This window comes from Vollenhovia emeryi, unplaced genomic scaffold (assembly GCF_000949405.1).
Source record: "Vollenhovia emeryi isolate VEMERY1.0 unplaced genomic scaffold, V.emery_V1.0 DF939126.1, whole genome shotgun sequence".
In the NCBI taxonomy this organism is placed as follows: domain Eukaryota; kingdom Metazoa; phylum Arthropoda; class Insecta; order Hymenoptera; family Formicidae; genus Vollenhovia; species Vollenhovia emeryi.
Genome location: NW_011967240.1, coordinates 699,189 through 720,426, shown reverse-complemented (window position 1 = coordinate 720,426; position 21,238 = coordinate 699,189). Strand labels below are relative to the sequence as shown.

At 39.0% G+C, this 21,238-nt stretch overlaps 1 protein-coding gene across 1 annotated transcript in view; it reads right to left on the bottom strand.

Moving 5' to 3' along the window:
* Positions 1 to 21,238, bottom strand: part of LOC105568971 (alkaline phosphatase-like) — a 182,438-nt gene that overhangs the window by 12,449 nt on the left and 148,751 nt on the right. Inside the window, exon 7 of the mRNA XM_012025057.1 lies at positions 17,289 to 17,483. Within this exon, the coding sequence (XP_011880447.1) occupies positions 17,289 to 17,483 (195 nt within the window). The remainder of the gene's footprint in view (positions 1 to 17,288; positions 17,484 to 21,238) is intronic.

The following is a 21,238-nucleotide window of genomic DNA, read 5'->3' as shown; positions in this document are numbered from 1 at the left end:
ATATATCATAAGTCGTTTAAATAGCGATATATATTCTAAAATCCCACAAAATATGGAATGGCCCGTCCAGTCCCCAGATTGTAATCCAATCGAACTATTGTGGGATGAATTAGACAGGAGGATTCGCAAAGAGCGAATTACGAGTGAAATGCATCTCTGGGAGTTTCTCCAGCAAGAATGGAAACGTATCCCGACTGCATCTCTGCAAAAGTTAATCCATCGCATGCCGCGAGTATGCAAGGGAGTCGTTAAAGCAAAAGGTGGTTACTTTGAGGAATTTAAAATTTAATTTAAATCTTTATTAAAAGCTCGTCGTTTTGTATCTTCGTTTCAGTTTTCTTTAGTTACGTAAACACCTACAAAGCAAAATACATCGATTTTATTATGTATCTCTTTCGTATTACACACTTTTATAAAGTATTTCCAAACTTATGAAGGGTACTGTATGTATAATACGGTAAAATAATAGCTCTTGTGTATCATATTTCGCGTGCTTGAAATGATTCTCATAAATAACAACCAAAATGTTACATTATTTTAAATGCTAGCATCGAAATGGACATTTGTAAAAGGCAATCGGTAAATCCGGTTTGTAATAAATATAGTTTGTACAGCTCAGTCGAGAGAGCCATTATGGTATAATAAAACGTAGTGGAAAAAAAACACTCAAATTCGTGTCCGTGACACACTTTGCGAATCACGTTAAATGGACAAATGCGAAAGCATCGTGTTTTAACCGGATTTATAAAAATATATTCCTGACGAGTGCACGAGACATCGAGATCTTGGTAGGAATTTCACGGGTGAATCTCTATCCGTCCCGAGCCTTCGTGATCGCGAACCTAACCAGCAGCGATATCGCCGAGTCTTATATTCGCACATAAAAGAATTCTCATCGAGCCTCGACATAAAAGTCGAGGATTCACCGCGTAATTTAACTTCCCGGCGGCGTACCTTCGTGAGCGGCCACTATCGCATAACTTTCCGACTCCGTGATATGCTTCCGTGATCTTATATATTTCTAAGTTAATGGGTCGAGCCTCCCGTGGCGTGCCACGATCCTCGTCGTCCTGGCACGAGAGGTCCGACAGGACGTAACCGAACTGATTTACGAACATTTCTCGAATTCCAGCGAGGGGTCACCTAAAATATTCGCGCTGCGACGATACCGCAGCTCGATAAGTTTCGATAATAGACACATATTTATCGCGGGCGCATTTAACAATTTTTATCTGGTACAAAGAATGTATAAAAGTTACTCGAGCAAGTTATTTTTAATTAATTTCTCTAATGGTCTTCCAGCGTGACGTTTAAAAAATGTAAAATGTATTGCCCACACATTTTAAGATTTACGATCAACTTGTAATATAAAGTTTTCTTCCAAGAAATTCATAATTTTTAATAAGCTTTACGTGTCTGTAAGCAGAGCTTTAAGTTCTACATATTCTAATCAAAGATTCCTTTGCTATCTTTTCTTTCGTATTTTAATTTCAGAGACTGAGATAGCATTTCTCTATTATTCTGCTAATGAGAGTAGATCATCAGTGCTGAAATATTTTCTAAGGCTCTCTCGGTATCCAATACAACTTCGATTTGGTTTGTATGGCGCATATCATATGCTAATCGTATCATACATCGCATAACGGGTCGTCGCATAAAGGGTCCTTTTTCCTAGAGATCCTCTTTCAATATCTCGTGCGTCAATTTGGACCTGACGTGCCAGTCGACTAATTCGAGGTATTCCAAGAAGTTCACGATTCGCTTAACTGAATTCCGCGCCGTCCTGGAGTAATGTGTACCACGGCGTCGCAAAAACATCACGCTATCTCTTCGCACCCCCCTGAATTTATGGTGATAAATTATCACGATCGAGATAAACGCACTCTCCGGATTGCCGGCCGTTGCTCTTCAGTCTGACCTATTTCTTCGGAATGCCAACAGTCAATGCCGATTGGCATAAGCAAGAAGCATTCTTCCGCTCGAGTGGCAAGCAACCGTCGTAGCTCTTAGCGGATTAATCGCGCAGCTTCCATCTTCCACTGAGTGATCCCGCCAACTCATTCGTTCAAGACTTTTCTAGAATGTCTTTATGTAAATTCGTTGACCGCAAATGCAAACGTAACACAGGTGGTATCAGTACTACGGAAGATGTAAGGTGGGCCCAGCTGGACCAATGATACGCCAACGTTTCATCAGGAATGTTGAAACAATCTATTGAAACGTGACGAGCTTCGTATGAAAAATATTTTTACGTCTAACATTAAATATGCAGATGCTGATAACTGCATTCAATTTCTGAATCTATACAATACCCACACATGTGCACCTCCATTTTGATTAATAACATTATTCGCAGAATTCTGCGATATCATGGCTGTTACTGTAATTCTGTGCCGCATTAAATATGCCGACGTCTCTTTGTAGTCAGTCAAATGTCTTTCTTTAATCGAGCAAAGTCCCACGCCGCCATGTTGCCCTCTGCACTGTGGTTACCTCGGATACTTATCCTCATTTGAAGTTACAGTTTCAATGGCTGCTTTCCCACAGCCGCAAATATATACACTCACCAGGTTTCGCTTTATGTACGTTATGTACTCATTAAGAAGTTCACGTCGCGTTGCTCTTCGTGAAAGCATTAAGATGTCAAGTGTTTCGCGAAAATCTTAACGTGAAGCTTTGCGAAGAAAGCGCTTCAACCATTGCTTGGGCACAGTCCGCACGCTTACAAGTATGTTTCAATGTTTTATATTCTGCCAGGCTCATATACGAGTATACGAGAAAAAATCCGTTGGGAAGATATTTTTATATATTTGTTCTATCTCATTTTTTCGCGCTTTTGTTCAATACAAAATAATATCGGATATCCGTGACGCGGAAATTTTTTACTGGCGCAAGTCTAAAAATAATTAACAAGATTGCAGCTGGTTTTTCATTAGTTTCTGTGGAAACGAAAATTTTTATTTCACATATTTTTGAAAATTCTACGTATTGCTAATTACATCGTTTCTGTTTATCTTTTATCAGCTATCTCAATGTTTATATCGTTGCGTAATTAATAATTTTGTTTATTGGAGAATGAAAAACCAATAAATGGATCCAACACATAAAACCTTCAATGAAATAATTGGCCCTAGCGCATGTAGTTGCACTTATTAAGTTTTAATGAGACTACATTGAACGGTGCGCCAGCCGTGATGCATAGATCGCAAGCTGCGAGGATCCTCGGATAGGTGTGCGCGACACGTGTTCAATATCCGGATTCGGGCCGGAAGGTTACAGACTTCGATCATATAAAAATTATTATGCGTCTCGATCACAATTAATCGTATGAATGCGAATCCATCAATTTTGTGTCACGGAAAAAAAATTGGTACATTGAAGAAACGTCTTTAAGCACAAAACGCTCCGTATATTTGCAAGCCGTATATTTTTCACTCACCTCATCGTGTCTTAAACCTAACTTACAATTTAATTTAATAATTCGCATTCAATACTTTCTTCCCGAGATTGTAACCTTAGCTTGAGTTGATCAATGAAACGAGCATAAATCTTTTTCTCAACTATCTGTATAGGATCCACTTGAGAAGAAGACATTTGTCATCCTCTGGTCATCCTCTGTGGAATTTTAAATTCCGTGATACACATTTCATGATATATATATACGCAAGTGGCGACGCTATTGTCGAACTTCGAATGACCATGCTTATTTCATTCAAAGCGCGTTGGAGACATCTCGGAGCTCATACCTTCCCGCAGTGATGGCTCTGACAGCGATGTCTTTCAATATGAAAGATTTTTGTCAAATTACAAAAGCTCCGAATAGGCTATACAACGCGATGATAAATCGCTTCTTTTTATTATAATACTAAATTAACGTTAAATTCCAAAACTTACAATGTATATTTCGTTTTCATCTTATTGATTTTAAATCAAATAAACGAGATAATTTTGTGACAGTGGCAACAGGACATACTACAATTATAAAGAAAAACGTTTCACTGCCGCTGTTAAATTATTCGAGAGATAAAAGATATAAGTAAGAATTAATATTAATTATACAATCTCGTAATAACTTTTTTTACATAATCCTTTCTCTTGAATCGATTAATATAGTAAAAATATAAACAACTCGGTTGCATTCTCCGAGGATTTGAATGAAGACTGCTTCGCTTGCAGAAATGAGGAGCGAGAACTGAAGCTTTTCTTGCTCTAGTTGCTATCCCACATAAACGAGCTTAGCTATCTCGTTCGGGCACGACGCGTCCGGTGAGTTTTGCAAGCCCCGAAGAACTCGCGTTTATTTCCTGCTTCGAAATACATCGGACACACCGGCCACTCTTCTGCCCAGCATCTCGTTTGTCCGATTACTCCGTCGAACCGCAATTCCGATTCAACTTGACCGGTGTGAAGTTGGCCCCCCAATATTGAAAATTCAGAATTAGGTTGTCCGTAAACGTTTGCTCAACGTTGTTCACGAATGTCTTACTGAAATTTTTGTTTGCCTCCCTCTAGCTTAAAAATTTTTAACAAAAGAATTGTCAACTTTTCAATATTAGAGGCCAGTGTGAGGTTGGACCTTCTAAAATTAATTTGCTCGTAACTTTTGCACCTGAGGGGGAAGTGGCAAACAAAAATTTCAACGGGATATTCACAGCTAAACGATGGACAAGTATTCGCAAAAAGGATTTTTCAATATTGAGGGATTAACTTTACACAGATTTCAACAATATCTCTCTAACGGGTTGAACAATATCTCCCAAACAATATTCCATAAAATCAAGACAAGGAAGAATCACTTTATGAAAAACACATTGTGAAAATTATAATAAATAAAATTACATTAAGAAATTAAGGCAACAAATTGTTAGCGATAATTAAACAAGACTAGAAATATGCAGTACAAAATACAATATGCGATACGTTTTAATTTAATTTCCTACTTTGTGCGGATTTTGGTGTTTTTTAATTTCTTTGGTTCTGACTAAAGTGTCGAAATCGCAATTTCTAACTTATGCGATTGTCATCGCAATTACTTGTTTCTGATGTAATTTTGCAACTTTACATAAAAGCGTAGGAATTAGACCCTTCACAACTTTTCCTCGGATTCCAAAGAGGTTTGCTAAATTAAATTGGGTAACACTGAGGTAAAAGAATCTCCTCCCTCTCCCCCCCCCTCTCTCTCTCTCTCTCTCTCTCCTGTCCGTAGTTGTACATTTCGTTACAATTCGGGTATGCAAAAGTTGGGTAAATCGACAGAAGCCAAGCTGCTTCGCAGCGATGTGATCAAATTCGATTGACGTGGGATAATTATAAACGCGTACTTGTTACAGACGATATCTTTAAATTGAACTACGATTCTCTTAATAAAAAAAAGTTGGGTTTAATTGAGAGACTAAAGACAGAAATGAAGAATTCTCTATTTTTCTTTTATGATCACAGTTAATGAGTGTCAGACGTAAAGTCTCTGTATAAATAGATGTAATTTAAATTAAATAAGAAAAGACTATATTAATTTCTTCCTAGGAAAATGTTACAGGAAGATATTATATGTATTTCAAAATACAGCAATATACACAATATTACAAAAATGTCCGTTTATTGTTTAAACAATAATTTCAATGTTATTGAATCGATAGATATTAAAAATTATTTATAATTATTTAAAAAATTGTAAAAAATTACACACGACTACAACATAACTATTTAAAATATTTCAAACATTTCACATACGTGACACGTTTAATAAAAATGTTCATGCGTTATTCTTCTTCTGTTCTCTTTTTTTTTTGACAATTTTCGCTGGGTTTAGTTTTTAGTCAAAAATGCGATATACCTGGTTTTTGTTTCTAAATATGTTTTTTCATGGTTGTGAAATCGATGATAAAAATTGCCGAATTCGCAAACGGAACAGGCTTGTCGTTTCGATAGCGCGAGTCACGCGTTTCAATTATTTCAAATTGGTGACGTTGTTGATCAGAATGCGTTGCGACCAACTGTGCATTGCATAGAAAACTGGTTGGTTAAAGTTTTAACGTTTACGCGCTACCGTTCGACCGTAATGGAGCTGCCGGAATCGTCGAGGATACCTAACTGAAATCGCGCGGTGGACCTCTTTATAGCCTTTGCCACAATCGTCGTTATAAAAAGCAGTTTTATGTATATGAGCAGTTATGCGTACGCACTGATGCATGCTCAACAACAGTCGTGCGTCACTCCGTGGAAACGCTTCGTTTTTATGGCAACGGAAAACATTATCCTCGGATGAACGACGTGCGATTCAAATGCGTCGGTTTCGATCGCGATTATTGTCTGCGATTCACGAACAAGAGGGCACACAAGCAGGTCTAAAGATAAAGATATTAGGGCTCGATGGCTGCGCTCCAACAACCAACAAAGAACGGAATAAAGATTTCTTTCTTTACGATGAAGCGTTTCGTTTTACCGTCTTATCGAGCGAGCAGTTTGGAAAAAAATGTTACGCATTCTCGAAAACTGTTTTCGTAGATCAAATATTGTTTCTTTATTTTCCATAGCAATAGATAGGGGTGTATCTTCGGGGAAGTAGTCACTGAGACGCGCCACTTATTAATTTTCGGCAAGAAAAATTACTGGGGTTGGGACTAGACAAGGATTCGAACCTAAGACCTTCCGTTTTTCGGGCAAATGCTCTTCCAACAAAGCTATCCACGCCCACACTCGAAATCCTCCTCGCTTACCTACTTTATTTTACTAAATACTATAATTAATTACTTGATAACTATTGCGAATGTTGCAACGCGGCGTATGACTTTTCTTCTCAGTTTAATCCAATCTACCACTATTTTACAATTGGCGACATTTTTATCGGACACCCTGTATATTTCTATCACTCCTAGCTGGGCATAGAGCTTTTTTAGTAAATTCTGCCGGCAAGATGTTATTTGGTTCCACAATTTTCTATAGCCAAATATCAACGAGTTTATCCTCCCGGCTTCCTTTCCTAATAATTTCAGTAATAAAGCAGTGTCAGGCTGACGGCTGATTAGCCCATCGAGCCTTAGTCTGGAGTTGGGGCTGCCAACTATAGCGCCCAGACACATCTCAGGATGTCCTGGCTGTACCCCCAAAGGGATATGTGTAGCAGGATACTCTCCGTAGTTGCCACTTCTCTCCGAGAGAGCGGTAGCGTCCGTAAAAACCAGCGGTATCCGTAGGATTTGAACTCGGATCTTCTCGTTCATTTGTTTACTAAGTAGGTAGCGTACATCTCTCTGCGCCACGCCACACGTATCGAAAGTACTTAATTTTTATTTATCTGACTACCAAACATCTCGTGTTTTTAATGTAAAATAAATCTATTACGTGAAATAAATCTCTACGCGCGCATGTTTACGCGCGAGATTGGTAATAAAATCCAAGGCACATCTCAGAGGTGACAGCCTGCGCGAATTATTAAATTTTGCTCGATTACGGTTATCCGAAGGAAACATCCTGAAGAGAAATACTCTAAGAGAGATATTTCTTGCTTTATTAACGATCGCGATCACGGCCTCGTTGGAGAAAGCGGAAGAACTCGCTTTGCATACTCCAGTAAAACCGGAGGCGTGTGCCGCTCGGCCGTTGTCTCGCGCGAGCGAAATCAGGGTGAACGAGATAAAATCTCTAAGCGTAACATCATTTCTCTCTGCTCCACGAGCAAAACTAGTCGAAACTCCTCCGAACAAAAGCAGAACTGTTGGCGTTGCCGCTCGTGCCTAAAAGGCGTTGCCGCGCAACGTGAACGAAATTCAGTTGGAACACGCCGCGGGGAAAAAATAGCACTTGAGAAAAGTCTTTATTTAATTCAGTGTGAAACTCAAGCGCGTCTGTCGATAAGAGCGCCAGGTTATCGCGCATTAATTCGGTATTAAAACTTAAAAACAGATGCTACGCCGGAATAGTCCAATTATCCTTCCAGCAACGTCTTACGATTTTCCAATTTGTCTAGATAAATTAAGATCTTCCTTTAATATTACACAAGTTTGCGAAAACAAAGTTTAAAACAATTTCTTTAGTAATCGAATACCATATCTCTCGTTAAAAGAAAAATTAAAGCGTTTACAAAATACGTACAAGGCAACTGTTTTCCGGCTTACTCCTCGTCGTTCTTGCTATTCGCAAAATGATTGAGCCAAGAAATTTTACATCTCGAGTTATATCCACAGACTTTTATATACTACTGGACTGCTACCTTCGAGCTGAAAAGTGAGGCAAGAGTTCCGCCATGTTTTCTTAGGTAAATAAAGTAGACAGACTATGTCTGTCAGTGACACATCGATGCACACATACTACTTTATTTACCTAACAAGACATGGCGGAACTCTTGCCTCACTTTTCGGCTCAAAAGTAGCAATCTAGTAGTATATAGAAGTCCGTGATTATATCAGCTTATCTTAAATCTTAGATTGCAAATAATATGATAAATGAAGATCTTCCTTGGTTATCACACATATAGATGAGAAGAAGTAGCTAAAAACTAGGCTACAACTTTAATAAACGATGACTGGAGGGAATCTTATAAGTCGCCAGAAGTAATTAAAAACTTCAGAAGATTACTTGACCATGCCTGGCAAATTTTTATGTTCAAACTCACAACGTCTCGACCATGGTTTGCGGTCCTTCTCACTGGTCAGTCATGTTCTGTCGTTCGTGAAATCAAGATCAACTCCTTTGATTTACCATACCGATTTACTGACACAATCATCACTTGAGAAGGACCACAAACCGTGGTCGAAACGTTGCGAGTTTGAACATAAAAATTTGCCCAGACATGGTCAAGTAATCTACCGAAGTTTTTAATACACAAGTTCGGATACAGAACTCGTGTCAGATAAGTTTTTTCCAAATTTGCTCCTTATAGCTGTTAATCTCGTTCGTAAAATGATCAAGAGTGCTCTTATGGGTCGCGTTACACCGACTAATTAAGTGTCAACAATTGAACTGAAAAAGTCGGCAAGGGAGAGACTCTAAATGGCTCCCAAACCATTCCTCGCGACGTAATTCAAGAGCGGGTTAACTACTTGGGAAATTCTAATTTATTCTGATATGGAGTAAGCAGGTAATCGCGACAATAAAAAACGTAATGCCAATTGCGTCGTTAACGAATTTTCTCTGTTAAATTTATGCCGAAGTAATGAATCTGCGCAATCTTAATTGCAAGTTGTAGTTAAAATCTGGGACTGCTGTCTGGAGATAAATTCGTATAAATCTCTTCATTTTTCAGCGAGAAACATCGCTTTCCATTAACAAGGCTCTCGTGAAAAATTACGTTTCTCATTGAAGAAATGGTTTGACTTGCCTCGTGATATTCATTATACCTACAAAGGCCGAAAGCAAAAGTATACATGGCACTTGTAACGCGTACAAAGTAAATAGTTGTTCGTGCGGCACATAATTTCGTAACCGCGTAAGCGGTCGCGCGTTAAGGATTCTAAATCAGTTCGCATCGATATCGGCGCCAGTCAGCGTGGCGTAAATGCAATTAAGTTCTTAGCGGGCGCGAATCGCGCACGTAACTTTACGTAACTCCGCGGCAAATAAATTATATCTCGAACCGGCGCGTGCTTTAATTGCTTCATCCAATACACTCGCGTGGGCAAAGTAACCCGGCTTAATGAACGGCCGGCAATAAAAGCCGTTACGGGCACTATGTCGCGCGAGTCGCTCGTACATTTCTCTTCGTTTCTTATCTGTGTGTCGCCTTTTACCGTTACTTTTTCCATCTTGTCTTTTTGCCGAAACCATCGTTTCGCCGTTCTAAACGCCCACAGCTTCTACGCGACTATTTCCTCGCGAGGATGCGAAATGGCTGGTTATATTAGTTTCCTTAATCCCGAAAGAACAATCCTACCAAGAGTACCGTGCGATCATTGATAAACGCTATACTACGCGAAAGAGCTCACATTAAATTTCAGTAATTCTGATATTTTCCCCGCGACGAAAGGGTCCGGAGAGGAAATTATCTCGCGCACGTAATCCAGTTAAACATAGAATGCTAGGATTGTATTGCGGAAAAGTTGAGCAAAAAAATTAGAGCGCATTAGCGTATATTAAAAAAGAACTTTTTAGTATAACGCACATTACATACCGTTCCTTTTCGCCTGGGACTACAGCACGGTAAGTTGGTATTGTTACGCCGGCGCGTAACCGTAAATGCGCTGCTGCAAATGCGAAAGCTCGAAGTCTCGAGTAATTCAAACGGTTCAAACGATTAAGTACAACATTTAAGTATATTCTTGCTCAATTTACTGATGAAAGTGTTCCCTCAGTTGTCCGTAACACATCTCGTAATTGCGGGGCCAAAGGTAACGACAGAGAAACTGAATGGATCAATTTTATTGACAGGATCAGCCAGTCCCAGCATTGAAATTCATTATTACGAACAAATATGCTGGGTGTTTCTGATATTTTCTTTTCGATGTTGTTATTCCGAGCAGCACGAGCCATCTTAATCTCTCAACGGGGACAGTCGGCGTCACTGGCAGTAATTTATAGCACTGTCGGAGAAGGTCGATTACATCGAATTCCCCTTGATAGTCGAGGATACCGAGGGATACCTCAGTGCTATATATTAGAGCCTAATTTTTACATGAAGAAATCGATCACGAGTCTATTTAATTTTGCAAACTAATTACCGCGTGCTAATCAGGGAAGGAATATGCTATATCACCGCATTATACACGTGTATTAGAAAATTAAAATTATTATTCATTTTTGTAATAAACTAATTTGTATGCTTATGTCTTTAAATATTTCTTATCCGGTTTATTTTTATTCATCTTTAATATTTTTTTAGTTATATAATATAAGCTGATATCTGAATACCTGATAACATAGTACATGTTGATTACCGAAAAAATATGATATTCATACAATTATTACAGGCAATGTAAAACAAATGTATAAAATGACAAAAAAAGGATAAAAATCACCCGTGTAATCATTTCTGTAAATTATGCGACTTTTACATTTGTTCTGTTAACGTGATTTTATTTTATATATATATTTTTTTTTCGACAGTGAAACCGATATCACAGTTTTCGATTAAATACGTCATTCGCACCACTCCATTGATTTCATCGGACCCTTTTTATTTCGAACAGTCAAATAACGTTCATGCTACAAACGATAAGATAATTATTTTTGTAAAATATAGTGCAAGCTTATTTAGCACCCTGGATAAGCTATATCTAAATTTTTGTTTCTCGGTAATCAAATGTCTGAACAACGATGTTTACAGATCTGATCAGTGATATAACTAGATTATACATGCAGGATAAATGGAGATTAAAGGGTAAATGCAGCGTCATATGATGTATGATAATTACGTCATATGATAATTTTCAGTTTTTTTCAACGATGGCGTACATTATACTTGTTAATTTATGCATTTAATTGTTTTCAAATGGTACTCATCAAGCTCACATTATGCGCTTCGAAAAAACGAGAGGGACAAAAACGCGATTATGTTCCTGTCCCAAGTGCAGCGTTCGATATAGCAACAGAGTTTAATTATCAGGTGGTAAGCGGAAAAACTGTAGAGACTTGTTAAACAGATGTTACAATGACTATTTTAAATATTTCTCGTTCCCGTTTCTATTCGATTCATACCCTAAAGGTCCTGATTTAACTTTACTTGTTTAAATATTTCTACCTGCGAAAAGTAGACCTTTGTGCACGTTCGCGTCCGCGCAACTCGGTAGTCGCGGCAAAGTCTACGTTGTCCCGAATGCGGCCGTCCCTCTCGTTATTCTCACTTTAAATTCTCTCCGGTCGCGGGTCTCACCTGGAATACTCGTTGCCGCGATTATAATGCCCGGGGCGAATATAAGAACGACTGCATATTCATTTTGGTTTACGTCGTTGGACCGTGGCGACGATATAGACGCGGAACGTTGCGGGACAAAAACCCCCGATTCCTATGTATCGGGACGTTTCCTCCGGGCCATATTTCACGCGGCACGTCAACCGCGTGATTTAACGCCTCTGCTTACGTTCATTACCTTTATTATGTACGAGATTCTCGCGCGACCTCGTTTTCGAAATTTCGGAACGCGAGACCGCCGTTGCCGCACAGATCAAGACGCTACGTTACATTACGACGGAATTAAGGGGTTACATCCTTTCAACCGCGAGCCTTTCATTTAGATCAGGTGACAAATTTGAATTTCTCGCGCAAATAAGAAACGCGAAATTTTCTGCGCGACTCACACGATGCAGAGACTATTCTGATAGCTTTTCCGAGACGATATCGAATATGCAATCGCAAAGCAGCGGCGGGAATTTCTGAGTGTTATATTCGATTCTCGAATACGAAATTACTCGCGGTTTCAATTTGAAAGCGCAATCGCACAATATTGAATTTAATTCAAGCCAAGTGCCGGTACGCATTGGCGTACCGTCCAGAATTTGGTGACACCGATACGTCCGTGCGGTGTTGCCTGATTCTTTTTTTCAATTACAAATGCAAACGAAATTTGACGTGCCAAAAATTAAAAGCGTCCAATACCGCGTTTTCGGTACAGCGGGCAAATTGCGAGATTCGCCGGTTCGACAACCGCTATTTATTGATAGCAATCAACGCGAGCTGAAAAAGTGGAGCCAGCGCGAACCTTCCTGCGAGATGTATCGATTATGACAACCGGAGAGTTGAAATTACTTCTCAAAATAATAAATCGATGTCACTTGCTTATTCGAGCATATGATTTCCTATCTAACGAGGAAGGTAAATTACTGAATGTTACGCTCACGCAGTTTTCTTCACGTATGCAAAAAGTATATAATAACTTTTTACTTTTTATATGACAAAATCGTGATATGCTAAACATATAAACTGATGCAGTAATTAAAAAAACATTGTTAAAGAATCGACAAGATATTAAATCCTACTCCTGCCGTCGAGTCGTTTGTATACTATTTGATTCGGAAGAATGGATAAAACACTATTGAATTGGCGATATAAAACGCAACGTGAGCATCGGAAGCATAATCTGCGGTAAAGAAGTAGTTATTAGTCCGCAACGAAACGATATTTTACAACCTTTGTCATTCAATCTAATCCTCGAAATAAATTATGTGAACGAAATTTCTAGCGATAAATAGTTGTTATTAATTGCAACAGTTAATCGAGATAATTTTCGATTACATAATGCACATTTACATAATGCAATGACGTGCGATAAGCGACTTTCTTAACCGCGACAAAGTACCATGATTTACGTTCGTATTTTAGATGAGTTAGTCTCGTGAAATATCTATGTATACGTTCATAAAGAGCCGTCGCTTCAACATACAATTTGTTTCTCATTACAAGTTGTAGAAACTTAATAATTAATCGAGGAACGTTACCTGTTACTGATAAGATGCGCAAATCAATAGCGTTTTATCCCAGCATTCAGCGCGATCAAGTCTCGGAAACCGATAACGCAAAAGTAATACGACGCACGGACCGACTCTCGCTGCTACCTGCCGGCTCGACGTTCGGCGAGCGAATGAGAGCGCAGCGACCTTCAGGTAAACGTTGGCCCGCGTAACGTCGTACGATACCACGCCGAGTGAAAAACAACAAAAAAACGTTGAAAGTTCGTTGTCCCGCCTATGAAATGGAAAATTCCGTACTTAATATTTTACATTACTTTGTTCCGTGACTGTTACTACGTTTTGCGTATCATTCTGCGGACTTATTGGTATTGATTAAATTAACGACCAATTCTGTTCAACCGAGAAAATGTTTCGAAACAAAAATCGTTGTTGAATTCTAAGAAATGAGCAAATTTCAATTTTGCATCCGCCATTTCGTGCACGCTATTTTTTATATTCTATAAGAATTTTCAACTGGAATTTAGATTCAATGGGTCCTAATAATATCTAAATAATGTTTTTTAGCATAGTTAAATTACAGTTGAATGACGTTATTCTTTTACGTTTTCAATTCCGCCACCTTGAATCCGCCATTTTAAATTATGAAAATCTGATAACGGATTCGTAATCAGCGACCCCAAAAACCCTTGTATACAAAGTTTTACAAAAAATGGTTCAATAGCAAAATGTATGCCTCAATGGGTTAAACGTAAAATAAAGCTTTCTTGAGACCTTTAAAAAAACATTTCTAATTGCGAAATAGCTTCGTCAGATCAGGCTTGCATAGCGATCTGTTTAATTAACAAAGCTATCTCGTTCAGATTATGTCCGCTATCAAGCATATATTATATATAAATTTCTATTAAATCATGCGGAATGTTGTTGAGCATAATCACGATGAGGGATTGCATTATTGGATATCTTCCACTCGAGTAATTCCAGTAAATTCATCGTGGATCGGTTGGAAAATTTACGGGACGCAAGCTTGCAATATCAATGGACTTAAAAATTATTGCAGCGCTCGCATAAACGTGCATCTCTTTGTTAAAACAGCCTCCCCCCAGTGCTGAATAGCACTCTGCGTAATAAACGATTTGCATTATCGGTCATCACTTCAATTTATCAAGTGTCAGAGATGTCTATTATATAGATATACAATACATCACATTATTACAAATAGTTTTTATCAGACTGTGTTTTTATCAAACTGTGTTCAAATAAAGCTAGAAACCCCAAGTTATTTAAAAAAGGGGGATTGAAAAATTCCTCTCTGGACAAAAAAAAAGAGGGAAAGAGCCCTCTGGCAATTTTACTTCAATTTTGCTGAAATTTTATTTTCAACTTTATTCGACAAATATGACAAACATTTTGCGCTGATCTGAAAGTAATTTAATTGTTACTGGAAATTACACCAGAACATAAATTCTGATTATTTCAGAAGCCACCTGTATGTTATTCCGTTGATTTTTGCATGGCCCCGAGCAGGAACGAAGGACTTCGAGCATTTTACAAAAAAAAGAAATAAAAAATGAACGAATTAAAGAATGTATATCAAATTTCAAACGGCAAAACAACGATCCTCTCTGATAAAGCTTACGAACCGACTATTAACGGATTAATTTCTGAACGGAAACAATAGGATATCCAACAATTCTGCGAGGACGAAGTAAAAAATGTATGATAAAGTTCAGTTCGACGAATTTCGGAAAACAGACACGCCTCGGTCAGAGATTTTTTTTTCACAACTGGCCGCTACCGGACAGACGAGACGGGTGAACCCTTTGCAACTCTACGTACGGTCGGCCGAAAAAGCCATCCTTTACGTTTCCCGGCGATTCAATTTAACCGCGACCGGGCGAACCGACGGACGGACGCCGTCATGAAGTTGTCCAAGTAGATTGGATCTTATTGAATCCAGAACTGTCCTCCTGGAAGGACAGGAGGACGGACCCTCCTCCACTTGATGGGAACGAACTCGCGTTCCCATATAAAACAGCGTGCTCGCGTCGCTTACTCGTTATTGGATTGCGACACGGGCGTTGACGTCCGAATCTCGAACGTTGCGAATCTCGGGTCGGCACCTGGCACCACGACAGAGGGAAAGACAACGGCTACGCCGAATTTAACTCGCGAAGAAGTTGTCACGGACGAACAGAGTTCACTTACGATCGAACGTTTCCGCGTCGTTCGCCGCGGATCAGTACGTTGCCGTTTACCTCACGGATAGTAGGTCGGCAAAAGCGGAGGAAACGAGTGATCGAAGGGAGCGAAAGGGATGGGTCGTTCCGCAGGATGATCTCCATAAAGCGCGGCTCACACGACGCTCTCGTTCGCTGGCAAATAGTACGTTTGTCCGAAAATATGTAGAAAGTCTAGTAAAAATGTTGCACCAAGGGAAATATGGCCGGTTAGAAGCCTGGTACAAAGTATACGCTTTTATCGGGACGTCACAGAAAATTGGTTGTAGCCGGTAACAGTAAATAATCCATCAAAGCGTAAGTTTTGATAGAATTTCGATGAACTGTCCGTTAGATGCTAAAACTAGATAACTGTGCGAGCTATGCATCATTTTTGTGTCAGAACTTATAGCGTATAGAGCGCGGTACCATCATTTTGCAAAGTGAAAATGTTTCGGCTTGACTAGCGGACCAGTTTGCAAAAAATCCAAAGTACTCGATGTGTCTTTAATAGCCAGGTGTTTCCCGTGAAAACCCCTGCTTTTCAATAAAGTTCCAACTTTTCTGCAGCTAACAAGTGAAGGTACATGCTCTGCATTAAAAAATTCCGAGAAAAATTCTGATATTGTACAGTGTACTTTTTAAAAATACCGCAACAAACAGTTCTTGGAGCTCTTTTATTTAAACATCATAAAAATTGATCAAACTAACTTATTCGTTCGCTATTATTCTCGTTTGTTTCTGGTCTATTTTCTTAATTTCGTGAAGAAACCATGCAACAAACGACCACAAAACGTTCGTTAAGTTTGTCGAGAATTCGCGGACGAATTAAATCGTAAAACACCACGCTCTACTTTGAGTCCTATACTTGGCTAATGGAAGAAAGCGTCGTGTAAGCTGCGCTTAAGCTCTGACGACGACATAGACCCCGGGCAATTCATTCGATTAATTCGCGCGTGTGATCCAATAATGTTTCCTGCGAGGCAGCTTTTCGGGTCAAAAGTCGGTTGCCGGCACATCCCTCCCGGATATTGGAAGTCTAGACAACAATGGAGAGGACGCTTTCTTTTTCGACGGTAGGAAGTTACGGCAGTCGAACCGGTCGCCGAGATCGTACGGAATTTTTGTTAACGCACACAACGTATTAAACATCCAAGTGAGAGAAACAAGAAAGTGTCGAGATAGATGACATTATAAAACATCCACGTATTTCATGTATAATCATCGACAGACACGCAGCAAAACCGTGACGAGTGCACGTATTCATTTGTATGTTTGAGTTATTTAATGTTAATATAATTTAATTATGGAATAAAGATGAGGTAGATGCAACAATGAGTTATTAATTATCATTGATTTAATTTTATTGCAGAAGTCGATACAATTACGCGCTTTCAAAGTAGATGTATGGTATTATTGCTTTTTAATTAATACAAATTAGAATATTATTTAATAGGTAAATCATTGTTTCGTCTTTAAATAATGCACTTTTCATACGAGTTCAATGACGTTTGAAAATTTAAATTTTATTTTATGGCCGATAAGTAACAAATATAACTTTTTAATTAACCCGTTCTCCCTCTCTTTCTCCCTCTCTCATAATTTTAGCTATTTGTGTACTCATTGGTGTATCTACCCCAAGAAACGGAAATGCGCAATTTATTTCAAGCTCAACGCTCAAGCTCAACGGTGCAGATATAGCGTACTAAGGGCAAAATATATGCGATAGCTCACCGAATATAGGGTTCCCACGATGCGTCGTCAGTCCTCCGAGGGTTAATACGTGCGAGTGATCCGCCGTTACCACGACGAGCGTTTCCGTGAGATCTACCTCCTTCATAACTGCCTCGACGGCTTCCTCCAATGCCAGGGTCTCATCCAGGGCGCGATAAGCGTTGTTGTAATGGTGAGCATGGTCGATTCTTCCACCTGAAGTGAAACGCCAACAGTTCCCGCTCATGAAAGGCTCATAAGGTGCCACCATTTATTAAAATTATCTTCGACTACTTCATAAGGCGATGTTTCTCACAAGTGTTTCAAGATCCTTGCAGTTTCCAGTTGTTATTGTCTTTAGACATTTCTTTTCATACATCGTATCCAATTTATTTAAATATATCAATATTACGCATTATCTTTCCTATTGTAAGGGAGGGAAAGTTAACTCTTTTTTTCAAGGATAATTTTACTAGAAATTTTATTTTAATAAAGTTTCTAAGCTCTACTGTAATATTACGATTACGATTTTCTCGTATCGATATCAAATAAAACATATATGTTTAAACTGCTATTATGCGTTTCTTTATTCACGCTGACCATTAGCTTTATCTACGCAAGGGGAGAACTATGTCCGAGTTTGGGTTTGTTTACTCTTATCCACGTTCGCACCCGTACACTGTTTGTCATTCGATAGCTTCATTAATAGTTCTCAATTGGATTTTAATCAGTGGTGTCAATCATGGGCGAGACGTTGCTCGTTGCCCACATAGTTACGGTCTGCATGAGAGCAGCGGTTCCCGTTATCGCATTAACAAAGTTACACGAATGGACTTAACTCGATCATCGTGATAATTCTATCATGGCAAAATGGCGGCGTGGCCACGCACGCGAGCGTTCGCTGTAATAGCAATGATCAAAAAACGGCCGCAAAATTGTCACAAAGAGAGCTTTAGCTTTATGCACGGTTTTCAGCGAAATTTTTATAAATAACGAGAAAATTGATAAAAGAACGATGCAATATAGTGCAACTCGTCCAAATGTTAACTCTATCTCGTTGAAATCCATATAAAACTCGATTATTAAACAGTTAGTTTATTAAGTGTCGAAAAATAGTAGAAAAATATACAATTAAATTTATATATTCATTGATCAAACGATATAGATGTCCGATCAATGATGGTGGTTTCGTTCAATTTCGGCAAAAATTGCGGAGTAATGCGATTTAAAGAAATTAGAGGGAAAACAATGGATTAAAAGTACAGACGAGATAGTGAAATCATTTTACAGCTACCCTTCGGTCATTGGTAAGCCATTGCGTGCGTAATATTGATCTGACCAAAACCTGTTTCGACCCACAAATACGGTCAGTAACATGCAGTCAGTGCATCGAATGTATTGCTTGCGGCTCCATCAACTGATGGATATGGAACAATAACTCCCACAGTAGTCCCTATCGTATATCAAATAGCATTATTCATACATGTAAGTTTCGAGCCACCCCATCCATCATTTAATTTCCATCATTCGCTTCTACTGTGGTCATAATAAAGCTTATACATTTGCCATATTTTTTAACTCTTTTCATCATGTAACCCGTATTTGGGTGATGCGTGAGCTTTCGCCTCATCACCCACTTGTAACGGTTTTATTTAAGCCCGACCCCTTTGAACCTGTTACACGGCACATTTTGTAATTACGATCAAGTTCGTTTAACGAAAGTCTCACAATTATGCTGCCGTAAAATAAAATCGCGTTTAGAAGACAAATCGCCGGAAAAACCATCTTATAATTAGAGGAGAGTCTCCGATTATGAGAAAGGCTCGTAATATTAGACAGTGGGGGCTCTGCTAAATTAATAGGCATCATCTGTTGGTTCCGCCATGAATTTATTATCCTTGGAGTAAAATCTGTTTGGTGAAAGATTCATTGTTAGATCGCGCGTGTAATTGTTGCAAAACAAAGTATGTGAAATTGGATGCTGAAGATCCGCTATCTTTTATTAGGAGCCTATCTCATAATAGAGGACTTTCCTCTATATGTATTATCTCCCGAATGTGCATCTAGGACGAGAACTTATTTAAAATTTTCAAAAGCGTGCACGTTAGGATAGCGCCGAGTCTCCTGCTCGTCGCGTAAAAAGTTAGATTATGTTTCTTCGTGGCACTTGAACGCGTGTTCGATCCTCGACGCGAGCGATCGTACGGTACAAAAAGGCGCGATCACCGACGATACGTCGTCGGTTTTACAATCATTAAGAGCGTCACGGGTAAAAGCGGTTTGTAAAGGAGCCACGAGATAAACTATATCGCGATCATTGCCGGGCGATGCTTAAGAACTTGCATCGCTTGCACGTCACGAGCGAGCGGCATCGATTCCCTCGTTATACGCGTGTCGTTCACGTACTTCTGTACTAACTCGATCGAGACCGGGCCGGCGCTTATCCAATTGCTGTGCGCTGCAGGAATTTAAGAGCTGACTTTATTATAGATATCGCCCTAAAGAGTTTATTCGATATCGCGTATAGATAAACGCTGTTGCATTCGAATCTCGTTTCAATCTAGTTGACTTGAAAAAGCGATGCATATAAATATATTCATATATGTGCAGAACGACCTCGTCTCGGGAAGCGAAATGTGGAACATCTCCATTTTGTGTTTAAAGAGATGGCTACTCCTTTAAGGACCGGTTGCACCAACGTCGCTTAACTTTAAACCTCAGCTTAATTCACTCTCCGTCTCTTTGTAACTGTTTCCCTTAGAAAGAGGGTTAAAATTCCGTGATGTTGGTGCAACCGGGCCTAAAACTCTTAAATGGTAATAGGCACTATGTGACGCATCGTTTTACAGGTCTTTCAGTTCTTTTTATCGTGTAGATTTTTTTTTAATTGGAGTGAGTGCTTGTCGAGAAGTAGCATTTGAAAGACATTAAAAATTGAAAATTTTCCCTTAAAAACAAGATTGATGTGTTTCAGCATATTTTACACAAATCAGTCGATATAAAAAACGGGGTGGAAAGTTTCCGTTGACTCACCCTGTGTTAATGTGCTGAAATGTATTGTAGTTTATCGAAGAGCGACCGAAATAAAAAAAAATTATAAGGTAGAAAAGAGACCTGTTACGTTTGTATGAACGCGAAATGTTTTGAAATTCTCAATTTTTCTTGTCGAGAAAGATAAATCGAGTAGGAAAGGAACGAGAACATTATGATGATCACAGCTTCATCTTTTAATTAAGATATCTGCCATCGAAAGTTTCTTTATCGAAACTTTACTATCTGGATATAATAGCACAGAGTTGGAAGTTTCTGCTTTATTTTTCAGACATTGGTAATAAAGTAAAAAGTCTTTTCATGGCGAATGCAATTACAATCATTAAGCTCGACACGATTCGCCCCGCTCATTATATTTATCGATACCTTGCCAAATTGTACTCTATCGGATATAGTTTGAACGTGCGGCATCCCTTTATGTTACGTACGATAAATAACAAAGTAACTTCGGTATGTAGGAGGCAAAAGAATCGAAAATAGTTATCGAGAACGCGGGCCACTCGATGCTCGGCTCGAAGTCGCAAACTGCATGTTGCCTTCGTCGAATTGCCTATTTCATTTGGCAAGCAACGCGGAATCGTCATAAAATGAAAAATACCGAAATGTCGCAGGGGAAATAAAACACCGCTAAAAACAAAGAGACCCCGACAAACTGTAACCTGCATGAGCAGCAACGAAGTAGAATACTCGTCGCTGTTAGCCTTTGCCGAAGCGCGATTAAAGTGCAAACAATAGACAGCGCGGTCCAACACTGTCGTAATAAAGCGTAAAACTGCACTTGATTTTGATTTTATCTTTACGACGTTCACTTAAAACTGGCGCTATTAACGCGTAAAACGACCGAAAAACGTTAAGGTATTATTCGAGGAGTAGCATTTGAAAGACACTAAAAAATTGAAAACAAGACTGATTGTGTTTCA